We start from the raw sequence: 14,691 nt of genomic DNA, 5'->3' as shown, positions 1-14,691 counted from the left end.
TTGTAGTTTGGGCATCGCTTGGTGAATACAGCTACCACGTTGACAGCTCAGCCTTTTTTCTACTTGACCTTAAGCATTTTTGAAATTCAGTCCATAAAAGGTTTTCCTTTTAATAATGTGTCCATTGTTGAGTGCGGGTGAGAGTTGCTGTGTGAATGTATGTGAGAATAGGTTAATGGGATGTAGTTGGAAACGCACTTTGAGTGCTCAGTAAGATTAGAAGCATGAAATATAAGTACGAGTCCATTTATTTATGCACAGACTTCTCCATAATCTACATTTCCACACATAATTATCACTAAGAGACTCACATGAACAGTTTTGCTCTAGAGAATATGGCACGAAAATAGCTTTGCTGTTGTTTACGATGACTGTTGTTATTATGTAGGTGCAGTGTTGGGAAGCATAGGGGCTGTAAGGGCAACCTACTTTGACCTGCTATCTGCTATCTTTCTCTCACAAATCACCCCTGACACTTGTCTCCGCTCACGCTACCCTGCCTGCACTCTCTTCTTCACTTCTCCTGTCCACTGTCCATTGCTTGTCCACTTGTTTAAACTCATTCACCTTCACTACCTTCACTTTTTATTTTTTCAATGCGACTCCCTATGACATCACAATAATGCCATAAAGTCTGACAAAATCACACATTCAACTTCACCTACAATTAGGGAGTACACGACAACGAACAGAGTGAGATGCAGACTGTATATACATAGAAGGTTATTTAAGGATAATGGACACACGTGGGGAACACAGCTGAACAGAATTATAATTAGAAAAATGAACATCACACACATGAGACAAGAGACTATCAAAATAAAACAAGAAATAACACACACTGAGACTCAGTTTAAGACATGAACTTGACACTGAGACATGGAGACGTGACAGACTGGGCAGAACAGAGGGATGAACATAGGAACAGGAAGGGAAAGAACACAGGGACAGGACTACAGACGTATTAATTAGACCAGACAGGGAACATAGACAGAGACAGAACACAGAGAGACATGACAGATATGGGGATATGACTGGAGACAGAAAGGATAATACAACATGAGTAAGTAAGTAAGTAAGTAAAATTTATTTATATAGCACAGATAAAAATCACAAAGTGGTTCACAATAAGATCAGACATAGAAGTTAAAATTAATTAAAAGCCCGTTTGTATAAAAATGTCTTCAGCTGCTTTTTAAAGGTGTCAGTAGAGTCTAGACAGCGTAAAGACAACGGCAGGGAGTTCCACAGCCTAGGTGCCAGTGCCTGAAAAGCCCGATCCCCACGTGTTTTAAACCTAGTACGTGGGACCACCAGTAGCCTCTGACCTGAAGACCTAAGTGCTCGGGATGAAGCATGAGGTTTCAACAGGTCAGAGATATACTGGGGAGCTTCACCGTGCAGAGCTCTAAAAGTTACAACTAAAATTTTAAAATGAACCCTAACATTTACTGGCAACCAATGAAGAGAAGCCAAAACTGGAGTAATGTGTGACCGCTTGTTTGTACCAGTTAAAAGTCTTGCCACTGCATTCTGTACAGACTGAAGGCGATCCAGAGCTGATTTGTTGAGACACGTAAAAAGACCGTTACAATAATCCAAACGAGAAGAGATAAAAGCATGAATAATCATCTCAAGTTCTGTCTTTGACACCAGTAGTCTGAGTTTAGAAATGTTTCTTAAATGATAAAAACAGTTCCGGACAAGTTGTTTAGAGTGTTTCTCAAGAGACATTGAACTGTCAAATATAACACCTAAGTTTCTGAGACTCGACTGAAATGAAGGGTCTAAAAAACTGATATGCTGCTGAATTTCTGAGAGCATGTGATCAGGTGCAATAATCAAGGTTTCTGTTTTATCTGCATTTAACTGGAGGAAATTGTCATTTAACCATTGTTTGATTTCTGACAGACAATTATTTAAACAAGACAATTTATAAAACTCAGAAGCTTTGAAAGAACAGTATAACTGAATGTCATCAGCATAGAGATGATAAGAAATATTACTGTAACGTTTGATAATTTGGCCTAGAGGGAGTATATACAGCAAAAAGAGAATCGGACCTAAAACAGATCCTTGAGGTACCCCAGAAGGCAGAACTGACGTTTCAGACAACACATGATTGATACAGACAGTAAAGGATCTCTCAGACAGATACGACATAAACCATTTTAAAACAATACCAGTAATCCCAAACAAGTCCTTCAGCCTATTTATCATGATGCTGTGATCAACAGTATCAAAAGCAGAGCTGAGATCCAACAGAACCAGAACGGTGTACTCTCCAGAGTCTGCTGCCATCAAAATGTCACTAGACACTTCAAGCAAAGCGGTTTCAGTGGAGTGCAATTTGCGGAAACCAGACTGGAAAATGTCCAGAACATTGTTCTTCTCCAAAAAGTTGTTAAGTTGTTCTGCAACTGTTTTTTCCAAGATCTTTGACACCAATGGTAATTTTGATATTGGTCTGTAACTTGGAAGAGATGGGTCCAAATTTGGTTTCTTTAATATTGGTTCAACAATAGCTTGTTTAAAATAGCTGGGAACTGAGCCAGTATAAAGAGAAGTATTAATTATTTCCAGAATACAGGGGCCAATAGAGTCAAACACACTAATGAAAAATGATGGAGGAAGTACATCAAGGTGGCTTGAAGTCAGTTTCATTCGACCAAGTAGAGCCCTGATGTCCTGCAAGGTGACAGGAGTAAAAGAGGACCAGGTGTCAGAGGTAAGCAACGTGTCAGTGTGATACTGAGAGGATGATGGAGAAATATTAGACCTGATGGCAGCGACCTTACTAACAAAATAGTTTAAAAAGTCATTACAATCAGATTTAGTATAGACTGCTACATGAGGAACATCAGGAGAGACAGTGTTCTTAATTGTATCAAACAATACTCTGGGATTTTTCTTTTTTGAAGCTATTAGATTAGCAAAATATTCAGTTCTGGCATTTTTTATCATGTCATTAAGTAAGAAAATTGATTCCTTGAGATGTACCCTATGGACCTCAAGCTTGGAAGCCTTCCATAAACGTTCTAATTTGCGACAATATCTCCTAAAATTTTGAATATTTTCATTTATCCAAGGACAGAAATTTGAAGAATGGACAACAGTTAGTTTCAGAGGTGCCACCGTATCTAAAACAGATTTACATTGATTGTTAAAAGACAAGGGCACTCACATGATAACATCAAGAAATCAAAATTAGAAATAGAAATAATGAAAACTCAGCGGCGCTGGGAAAAACAGAGCTCAAGATTAACTAATACAGAAAACTAATGAAAATCCCTTAATTTCAAAACAAAGAATCACAAGACAAGAACAAACTCAAAATACTGGGTCAAAGACCAAGACCCAGGACCGTGACAGTATCTTAAAATCTCGAGTTTTTACAGCTTACAGAAACCAGAGATTTCAGCCAGTTCTGCTCCAGTCATATAGATAAAGATAATAAAATACACCATTTTAGTACGTACAGTGGCTTGCAAAAGTATTCGGCCCCCTTGAACTTTTCCACATTTTGTCACATTACAGCCACAAACATGAATCAATTTTATTGGAATTCCACGTGAAAGACCAATACAAAGTGGTGTACACGTGAGAAGTGGAACGAAAATCATACATGATTCCAAACATTTTTTACAAATAAATAACTGAAAAGTGGGGTGTGCGTAATTATTCAGCCCCCTGAGTCAATACTTTGTAGAACCACCTTTTGCTGCAATTACAGCTGCCAGTCTTTTAGGGTATGTCTCTACCAGCTTTGCACATCTACAGACTGAAATCCTTGCCCATTCTTCTTTGCAAAACAGCTCCAGCTCAGTCAGATTAGATGGACAGTGTTTGTGAACAGCAGTTTTCAGATCTTGCCACAGATTCCCGATTGGATTTAGATCTGGACTTTGACTGGGCCATTCTAACACATGGATATGTTTTGTTTTAAACCATTCCATTGTTGCCCTGACGTTATGTTTAGGGTCGTTGTCCTGCTGGAAGGTGAACCTCCGCCCCAGTCTCAAGTCTTTTGCAGACTCCAAGAGGTTTTCTTCCAAGATTGCCCTGTATTTGGCTCCATCCATCTTCCCATCAACTCTGACCAGCTTCCCTGTCCCTGCTGAAGAGAAGCACCCCCAGAGCATGATGCTGCCACCACCATATTTGACAGTGGGGATGGTTTGTTCAGAGTGATGTGCAGTGTTAGTTTTCCGCCACACATAGCGTTTTGCATTTTGGCCAAAAAGTTCCATTTTGGTCTCATCTGACCAGAGCACCTTCTTCCACATGTTTGCTGTGTCGCCCACATGGCTTGTGGCAAACTGCAAACGGGACTTCTTATGGTTTTCTGTTAACAATGGCTTTCTTCTTGCCACTCTTCCATAAAGGCCAACTTTGTGCAGTGCACGACTAATAGTTGTCCTATGGACAGATTCCCCCACCTGAGCTGTAGATCTCTGCAGCTCGTCCAGAGTCACCATGGGCCTCTTGGCTGCATTTCTGATCAGCGCTCTCCTTGTTCGGCCTGTGAGTTTAGGTGGACGGCCTTGTCTTGGTAGGTTTACAGTTGTGCCATACTCCTTCCATTTCTGAATGATTGCTTGAACAGTGCTCCGTGGGATGTTCAAGGCTTGGGAAATCTTTTGGTAGCCTAAGCCTGCTTTAAATTTCTCTATAACTTTATCCCTGACCTGTCTGGTGTGTTCTTTGGACTTCATGGTGTTGTTGCTCCCAATATTCTCTTAGACAACCTCTGAGGCCATCACAGAGAAGCTGTATTTGTACTGACATTAGATTACACATAGGTGCACTCTATTTAGTCATTAGCACTCATCAGGCAATGTCTATGGGCAACTGACTGCACTCAGACCAAAGGGGGCTGAATAATTACGCACACCCCACTTTGCAGTTATTTATTTGTAAAAAATGTTTGGAATCATGTATGATTTTCATTCCACTTCTCACGTGTACACCACTTTGTATTGGTCTTTCACGTGGAATTCCAATAAAATTGATTCATGTTTGTGGCTGTAATGTGACAAAATGTGGGAAAGTTCAAGGGGGCCGAATACTTTTGCAAGCCACTGTAATGCTTCAAGGTCTTAGGTTGAACATAATAAAACATTAAAGTTTTGTTATGTCCCTTTAACGCTGAAGAGAGTTGGACTCTCTAATTGCTCTTGGTGACTTCTGTATTTATTTGTATTATGGACTAATTTATTTTAATTTGACTTATTTATCTTACTTGCCATAGAGTTTATACCTTTTGTCCAAATTTTATGCCATTTTTTTAAATTATGTTTACTTTTCTTTTTGATTCTGAACTATTTTATTATGCTCTTTAAAGCGCATTATACAGTGGTGTGAAAAGTGTTTGTCACACTTATATGTTTCAGATCATCAAAGAAATGTAAATATTAGACTTGCCTCAGTTAAGGTCAGTGTCATGACTCCACCATAAGAAAGAGATGGAAAAAATGGCCTGCATGCCACAGTTCTAATAGTAAAACCACTGCTGAGCAAAAGGAAAATAAAGGGTTGCCTCAGTCTCACCAGAAAACATCTTTATGATCTCTAAGACTTTTGGGAAAATACTCTAACGAGACAAAAGTTAAACTTTTTGGAAGGTGTGTGTCCCATTACATCTGGCTTAAAAGTAACAGGATTTCAGAAAAGGAACATCATACCAACAGTAAAATATGGTACTGGTAGTGTGATGGTCTGGGGCTGTTTTGCTGCCTCGGGACCTGAAGACTTGCTGTGATAAACAGAGAATTCTGCTGTCTATCAAAACATCCTGAAAGAGAATTTCCGGCCACCTGTTCATGACCTCAAGCAAAAACGCACTTGGGTTCTGCACCAGGATCTGCAGCATCCAAAACACACCAGCCAGTCCACTGCTGAATGACTTAAGACAAACAAAATTAAGACTTTGAGAGGACTATTCAAAGTCTTGATCTGAATCTGATTGAGATGCTGTGGCATGAACTTAAGCAGGTGGTTCATGGACAAAAACCTTCCAGGGTGGCCAAATTACAACAATTCTGCAAAGATGAGTGGGTCAAAATTTCTCCACAGCGCTATAAATGACTCATTGCCAGTTATCACAAACGCTTGCAGTTCTTGCTGTTAAGGGCGGCCCAACCCAGCACTTTTTCACACAGGTTTGTACGTTTGGATTTTTTTTCCTGTAATAATAAACACCTTAATTCAGAAACTACATTTTGTGTTTACTTGTGTTATCTTTTTCTAATACATCTGAGTAGGTACTAGGGCTGCCACAAACGATTATTTTGATAGTCGACTAGTCACCGATTACTTTTGCGATTAGTCGACTAATCAGATCATGCATCCATTGGACGTAAAATGTACAGCTTATTGTACCAGCATGCATCTGCTCTTATATAACTATCATTAGCTTACAACTTTAAGTGTTTAAGGTATGTGCTAACTAAAAATAAAGACAAGATGATAGTTTATTAAAATTTTATGAAATTTGCAGATTGTTTCGGTGAAGTTTAATAAACTCAGCCGTCTGCTCCTTGCTATCTAAAATATAACAGGACACCGGAGTATATTCTCGAGCATCTCACACTTCTGATAATCAGTTGTCTGCTTGACGTTTATTCAGCTGTGTAAAAACTATAACTTTAATCTCAGCCAAACCGATTTACTCAGGAATAAATAAAATACTGAAAAAAGCCAAACAACAACATTTTTAAGTTATCTAAGTGACTTATATATCATGTTTAACCTGAGTAGCGAAAGACGGCGGTGGGTTTGAAAACGATTTGCCGGGAGTCCGATGTTCTCACCGGCTCTAGTGAGCCTTGAACCCCGGCTAGCTATCAAGCTGGTGGGTAACAGATGTCTTCGAAAACGTCAGAGCGCTTTTGAAAATATGTGGTGTCTTGATAAACTGAGCAGATATTTGAAGTTTACACAGCTACATTCTCGCCTGAAAATATGTTAAACGTTTATTTTGTGACCCAGAAAGAATAATAAGAGTAATCTTAAAACTAACTACCTGCCACCATTGTTGGAAACTGAGCAGGGCCGCGCTATGAATTCTGGGATAGGCTGGGCCACGAAGTATACACCCGACCCATCCTTCAAATCTGGGGAAATGAAAGGCGCATTTGTCGGCCGCATTTGTCGGAGTCTTCGAATTTGAACAGTCTTCGTCATGTCGCTGTAACGTAATCGGCCTACAAATGCGGCCACAGGAGGATGCGGTTCCTGAATTTGGACACAGCTACGATACCGGACACAGCTTCTTCTTCTTCGGGGTTTAATGGCAGCTGGCATCCTTGTACATGCAGTGCTGCCATCTTCTGTTTCAGTCCATTATTACACTCTTAAATCCTACTAATCCTTTTTTTTTTTTTTTTTGTCTGTCCCATTTGGTTCTTTAGCCGTCAGAATTGTTGTCTGAAGACCAACAAGGATACCAAATGGATTTATTTTGCCAAATGGATCATCATGGCATTGCCGTATTGGTCCATTTGATCAACCTTTGTTGTTATTATTTATTTTATTTTCAGTTGTTACAGATGGGACAGACATGACTGGGGGATAGGAAAGGGAGAAAGAAAGAGAGGAAGGAAAAGAAAAACAGAAGGGAAAAGGGACAGTGAGAAAGGGCACTTACAAAGACAAAGAGAGAAAAAAAAAATCTCCTGGATCACCTGTTGAGAGAAAAAGAAGAGAAAACAAGCAAAAAAAAAAACAAAGCAACATACTAAACACAACACCATCCCGTTAATCTAGCTAAGTGTAAACAGCAGTAAATACTAAATATTGAATGTTGTTGTGCAGCACACAGGACAGACAGCGCACAATGTGCTTTGAAGTAGCAGCTAAGAAAGGTGTAGTTTATGTCAATGAACAGTGAACACCCGTGTGCACACCTGTGTGGATCAGCGCGCTTGTATACAAAAGGTTTCTCCATGTAACGGTCTGCTAGAGGGTGTGGGGGGCCATAGCCCCATCCCCCAGGGCATGAAGCAGGCATGGAGAAGATCCAGGCTTCAGACATCCAGAGGCCCCAGAGTGCGAGAGCCCAAGGTGGACCACCGGAGGGGCATCTGTGCCACCCTCCTGGGAAGGGCTGAGGAGATCCCCAGACGAGGGGTCACCCAGTAGCCACGGAGCAGAAGCCAGAGGGGGCTGCACTGGCGTGCCCGCCGGCTCTGCCGGCAGCCAGCTGTGCCAGAGTGACCCGAGCCGCAGACCCCGAGGCCGGAGGCCGGGGGGTCCCCTTTGCCCCGGAAGAGGCCTGACCGAGCGACAGGCACCAGGCCCCGCCAAGTAGACACCGGGAGTGAGCTGGTGCATACCTGAGCGCCCAGCCCCGGACACCAAGAACCACCAATGCACCAACCCCTGAGGGCATCAGTCACTGGCAGGGAGTGTGGTGAGGGGAGATAGACCTCCACACTTTGGAGGGCCTGGGTGTTCCCAGAGAGGTGGAGTCTAAGACCCGACCTGACATATAGACACAGACAAACAGGCACACACAGACACAAACATGCATTCCCACCCTCATGCACACATATACAAACACTCAGCACTCACCCAACGTAGTAATAGACATATTCCCCCAGAGGGGGAAACGGCACCCAGACCCAAGAGATGTGACCCTTTCCCCCGGGGTGGAGGCAAGCAGACTGCCCCAGGCTCCGCGGCAGCAGGGAGGCCCATCGGACAGCCAACACCTCCTCCCAGCCCCCCGCCCCGATGGCTGGCAGAGAACGGGGGTGTGTGAAGACCCCATACCTCCCTCCTCCCGCTCATGTGTAGTGTTGCTGCGTGTTGTTCTAAAGTGCATTTAAAACAAGGGAGGGCATGGTGCTGCTGCCGGAGAGCAGCAGGTGTTAGCACGGCCCCTCCCGAGAACCCTCAATGTCTACATGGATTTAAAATTGAGAGGTGGGCACCGGTGCCAGAGGTAAGGTTGAATACACAGACCGTCCACTGGACGCCGTTAACGTGGTCACCCTCAAGGCCCTATATATATATGTGTGTTATGAGAGTGTGAGGAATGTGAATGTCTAAGTTGTGGAATAAAATTGAGGCACAGGTGGCCAGAAGGGGACAGAGGGGGGGGGGAATGCCTCCCCTGCACCCTGGTGACACACCCGCACCCCAAGGCCCTACCTGTGTGGGTGGGTGTGGTGGAGCGGGAAGAGGGAGGCAGCCGGGGATGGGGAGGAAAAGAAGGGAGGGGCAAGATGCCCTTCCCTAGGGCCAGCTCCCCCGCTGACCCCAGTAGGCACCCCCGTCCTCTGGTACCCACCAAGGCAAGGGAGCCCAGGCCCATCCAGACCGGGGCCTACGGTAGCAGCACCGCCAAGCCCCACAGGACCCGGGGAAGCCCACCCTACCCCACCGCAGAGGAAACTGTACCCACCCCAACATTCAATCATCTCCCAGACTACACAAGACAACAGACACCCAGGTTAGGTTTATTCTCCACCTCTCCTATGTCTCTCCCCCACCTGCAGAGTGGACTTCTGCAAGGATGGAACAACCTCCCTGTCAGTTGAAGAGCCCCCCAGTTAGGCCGATGCACCAGAGGCCCCCTGCGCCAGGGCTGAGCCCCTGTGCGCCCACCCGCCCACAACCTCGGCGACACACCAACGAGGACCGAAGCCCCCAAGGCCCAGCCAGAGCCCCATCACGGAGACGAAGCACCCCCGAACCCCAAGCCCCCCCGCCTGCCCCGGATCCACTCAGGGGCAGCCAGGCCACCAGGCCAGTAACCTACGTCCGCCAGCACAGACCATCCCCCAACCCCCGCTGCACGCAGCCACGAGGAGAACACCCTCTAAGAGCGACCAGAGCCACTAACCAGGTTATGACCACAACCCCCCGGGTTGAGCCCTCCAGGGATAACGTCTCTAGGGGTTCTCCAGGCGCCCCAAGCCCGTCCCAACCTCCACATCAACCACAATAGCTAAGGCGGGACCAAACCACAACCCCCCACCCCCGCTAGGTGATGGAGCCGATCAAAGGAGCCCAGAGGGATTGATCTAATGTGGTGGCAGAGGTTGTATCGAGACTAATGTGATCTATTAGATGGTTTTTATATTGATTAGGATTAAGATTATTTTTATTTTTCCAGTTCATGAGGACCGTTTTCTTGGCAATGCATAGGGCAGTAAAAACCATGTGGACTGTATTAGTTTCTGTAGTGACATCATCCAATTTTCCCAACAAGCATACTAAAGGGGAGGCTGGAATGCTGCCATCTTCTGTTTTAGTCCATTATTACACTCTTAAATCCTACTAATCCTGCCTCTTTTGGGATCTTACAAAGCTTCAAACGACGCGTCGACTATTAAATTAGTCGTCGACGATTTTGATAGTCGACGTAATCGTGACTAGTCAACTAATCATGGCAGCCCTAGTAGGTACTAATGGAAAAGGGGCTAAAAGCGCCCTCTGCTTCCAGATTTCATTGGAACAGGACTGCTGGAGACCCTTACCAAAGTCCCTGATGAAACAACGATTAAAATTTGCAAATTCCAGGAATCTTTGCAACCATTTTTGGGGGGATGAGAATGTCTTCCATTCATCTCTCTCTTTGATGTGGACCACTATGTGCTATGGAGATCCAGCGTGTAAAGATGGTGGCTCTTGTAGCAGCTCAAAAGCAGAAGAAAAAAATGTCAAAGGGTAGCTGCTTTATGGTTATCTGATTCAAATCTCTGAAATCTGTATAGTGACGGAGGGTCTCGGCCTTGTTCTCCACAAAGAAGAGTCCAGCTTCAAGGAAAAGACAATAGATGGATTATTCCTGCTGCCAAGGAGTCATAAATGTAATTCTCCATGTCCTTGCATTCGGCCTTTGAGAGGCTGTAGACGCGACTAGTAGGTAAAGTTAAGTGCTAGGTCATTTTAGAAGACCTCCCCAAGGTAAATGGATGGAACAGTGAAGAGGTCAAGAGTCTGAAACTTGACCCTAGGAGACACTTCACCTGTGGGAGAAGGAGATTGTAGACACATGTCATGGGAGTGGAGACTTGATTACTTTTTGGAAAGCCCAGTGAATTAGGAGATTGTGTTTTAGCTAAGAACCAACAGAGTCTCAAAAGCATCAAAAATATGCAAACATACATACTCAGTGTGATTGCTGGAGAGGATTAGGCATACATGAATCCACAGTCTAGGGGGAGATTGATCAGCTGTCACCTCAGCCACCAGGTTATTGTGTCTCATTCAGTCGCTTCCAGGAAGCCACCTCTGGCAGGGGAATTGATAGTATTTATCCAACTCACTGGATTTTACCTGTTGGGATAGATTTCTCAAGCTGTTTTGTGGGAGGAGGTGGAGGCATGCAAAGCTGGAGGGGAGGGGGCAAAGACAAATGAGCAGAAACTGGTTTACCATTACATGTCCATGCTCTTTTTGGGTGGGGGTGTGCCACCCCAAGTTCTCCCTCTGGACACACCCCTGCACTACATTAAGCTACTATTAGCGAAAATGCTACTTTTCAGCTTTGTTGTTAGGCAGTGAATTATGCTTCGATTGTAACAGTGCAGCTTATAGGTCTAAAAAATTTTCATTGAAATCCAGCTGCTTTTCTGTTGTACTCGTGCAGCATAACTAATGGGAGTGTATTTTTTATAAGGTAATCCTTTGCTATGTGCTGCCACATGTACAATGTACAGAAAGAACAATGTTAAATTAAATTTTCAACATGGAACGGATTAGAAAAAGACTTTGTTTTAACACTGCTGCAATCCTACTATTGTAAGTATTTTTTTGTACAGAGTGGGCTTGACCTAGTTAGAATTTGAGCTGTCCTGAAGTGCAGCTTGTTATTGCACAGTTCACAGCAAATGTAAGAACGGTCTATTTCAAAACTCAACAGAATAGCTGAAATGTGTGGAGTGAATAGTCATGTTAGATTACAATAGAAATGCACAGTGATTCCATAGTTGTATTTTAATCAAGACTACATGAACTGTATTAAAGTTAGAATATATGGGAAATTAAAAGAACGCATTTCAAGACTGTTAAATAGGATGGGGAACTTACAGCAGTGTGCTAATTTACTGAATGTTTCTTTAAGACACAGTACTTTCATTTCATACAACATGGTAGGATTTCACTTTATAATCCTTATAATTACAGTAACAATATCAAAGTAGGAGGAACAGAAGCTCTTTGAAAAATTATAGTCTTTTACTTTGAATGACCATGTAAGAAATTAATGCAGAGTTAAAAGGTGAATAAAAAGAGAAAGAAGGGACTAGGACATGATACGAATTCAGGGACCTACACACAGGAAAAGAAAAGTAGCAATACGGGACCGATAATTGACATGGAATGTCAATGAAATTTAGTGACTAATAGCAATGACAAAGGAGTTCGGTTGATACTGAGTTTAATTTAACTCAATTTTGAGGCGATGTTTTGATACGACTTCTATCAGAGAGAAGAAAACCATTGATTGAATATGACAGTGTGGTAAATACAGTACATGGTCACCTACATGACAATGCACAATGAACAAATCTCTTACATGTGGCTCACAATGAACAGCATTTCTCAGTCTGGCTCCATCACACTCCAGATAAATTCACTTCACCCTTTAGCTAGACTTTGAAACAAACAGGTGATGATCTGATTGGTTTATGGGAAAACTGAAGATTTTAAAAAATAATTTAAAGAGCAGAATAACCCTTGATTGTCAAACTGCATGTACAGTGAAATTGTGGAAATTGGGCAGTGTTTCCAGAAGCGTGACAATACCGGGTTGATGCGTGGAGCGAACGGAAGAAGTGTTTAATACGCTGCCCTCGAATTGGCGCCTATCAGATATTACAGTGATAAGAACACTTGATCTTAGCCAAAAGGCAGACAACTGATAAAAGCTGCAAAGGTATACAAAAAGAGATACATTCGATGTTCATTGTTTCTAGTGTTTGTTTGTTTGGGGTTCTTTTTGTCATTTAATTCAAAATGTAAGCTTTTATATAGTCTATATTAATTCCACAGAAAGTCAGCACCGTTGACAGATGGCAAGCCCTGCTGGAAGTCAGTATGTCCATAAAGCTTGTCAGCAGATGGGAGCATGAAGTGGTCTAAATATCCTGGTAGATAGCTGTGTTGATTTTGGATATAAAAACAGTATTGACCAACCACCACCAACACCAGCAGACAACATGGCACTCCAAATCATCGTAGGCTTTGGAAATGTTACACTGAACTTAAAACCTCTTGGATTCGGTGCCTCTCCACTCTTATTCCACACTCTAGCAGCATGATTGCTAAGTCAAGCCCAGGTAAAGATGCTTCTCATGTTGCCTATGGTTCAGGAGTGGCCTGATACTTGGATTGTAACAGTTGTAACCCCTTTCCTAAAGACATCTGTGCATAGATGCTCTTGATGCTCTGACAGCAGCCTCGGTCCACTACTTGTGAAGCTCTCCCACACACACTCACATCAATACTAATGTTCAATTTAGAATCACAACCCAGTGACCAACAGTCCAGTGACACGCAGGCCTGTCCTGCATATTACTGGACTGTAAGAGAAACCTAGAGGGTTTCCAGGGAAGTGATAACATGCAAACTGCACAGAGGTTTGAACGAAGAGGCAACTATGCTAACAAGTGAACCACCATGTCCACCATGAACTAGAAAACAGCAGAACATTCAGTCAGTCTTTTTATTATATAACCCATCACCATAAAAATGCTTAAAAGTTACTTGTTTCCTAGCAGTAGTTTTGTTTCGTTTTTCAAAACAAGGAATACACTCCAGTCAGCCTCTGACCCCGCCTACCCCCTCCTTATTCCATGATTTGGTTTGATCCAGGTCCACGCGCTCCTAGCTGATGCTGAGCAGAACTTATTGTCAAGCCCGCTTGCTGTCCGCTCCACCCCAGGCTGTGTGTGTCTGCATTTAGTGGTCAGATGGAGGCAGTGTACAGATTATGTGCAACAACCAGTCTGTGGAAAGTCCACATATTTGTTAGCTTACTTCATTTCTAACAGAAAATGTGTTTGTTTGTTTTTTAGACAACACATTATCGGTGTGCCACTAGGTGGCAACAAAAATGATCCTTTTTTTTACAGGGCTTCAAATCCCTGGTGTCTGTCTGACAGTGAGGAGAATGAAAATGCAAGCACAGCTACACACAATGCATGGTTTGCATACTGTACATTATATTGTATTGCTTACAGGAGGCGGTGTCAAAGGTGGAGAATGAAGCTAGTGAGGAGATGGGCAGAGTGGATGAAGGAGTGGAGGAGTTCTTCACCAAAAAAATCATCCCTGACTATGCACTGTGAGTTGACCTAACACACACACACACACATGCACAAGAAATGCATTACTCTTCACCAATTATTAACTTCAACTTAAATTTGAACTACTTAATTTTCAGCAGTATATCGTATACTGTCAAGTAGTTGAAATTTACTATTGGTGAAAAATCTGTTTAAATTCTGTTTTACGGTCAACAATGTTAATTTGGCTATTACCAAAATACAGTGCTCAACTGGAGTTATGATGATGATGATCAGGATGAGTAGAGATCAAAGAAAGTCAACCAGATGAAATACACAATTTTGCTACAAGATTTTTAAGAAAAAAATGTAGTTATTCCTCGAGCCAAAACTAATTTTTTTAAACTCTCTGTTATATTTAGATCATCTTTTAAGTGTAACAAACTGCTTT

At 42.8% G+C, this 14,691-nt stretch overlaps 1 protein-coding gene across 1 annotated transcript in view; it reads left to right on the top strand.

The window, feature by feature from the left end:
* The window catches only part of carmil2 (capping protein regulator and myosin 1 linker 2), a 68,728-nt gene that overhangs the window by 38,124 nt on the left and 15,913 nt on the right, over positions 1-14,691 (top strand). The window contains exon 32 of the mRNA XM_063479050.1: positions 14,196-14,299. Coding sequence (XP_063335120.1) covers positions 14,196-14,299 — 104 coding nt within the window. The remainder of the gene's footprint in view (positions 1-14,195; positions 14,300-14,691) is intronic.

The sequence above is a fragment of the Pelmatolapia mariae genome, linkage group LG7 (assembly GCF_036321145.2).
Source record: "Pelmatolapia mariae isolate MD_Pm_ZW linkage group LG7, Pm_UMD_F_2, whole genome shotgun sequence".
Lineage (NCBI taxonomy): Eukaryota > Metazoa > Chordata > Actinopteri > Cichliformes > Cichlidae > Pelmatolapia > Pelmatolapia mariae.
This window is presented reverse-complemented; position numbering and strand designations above follow the sequence as displayed.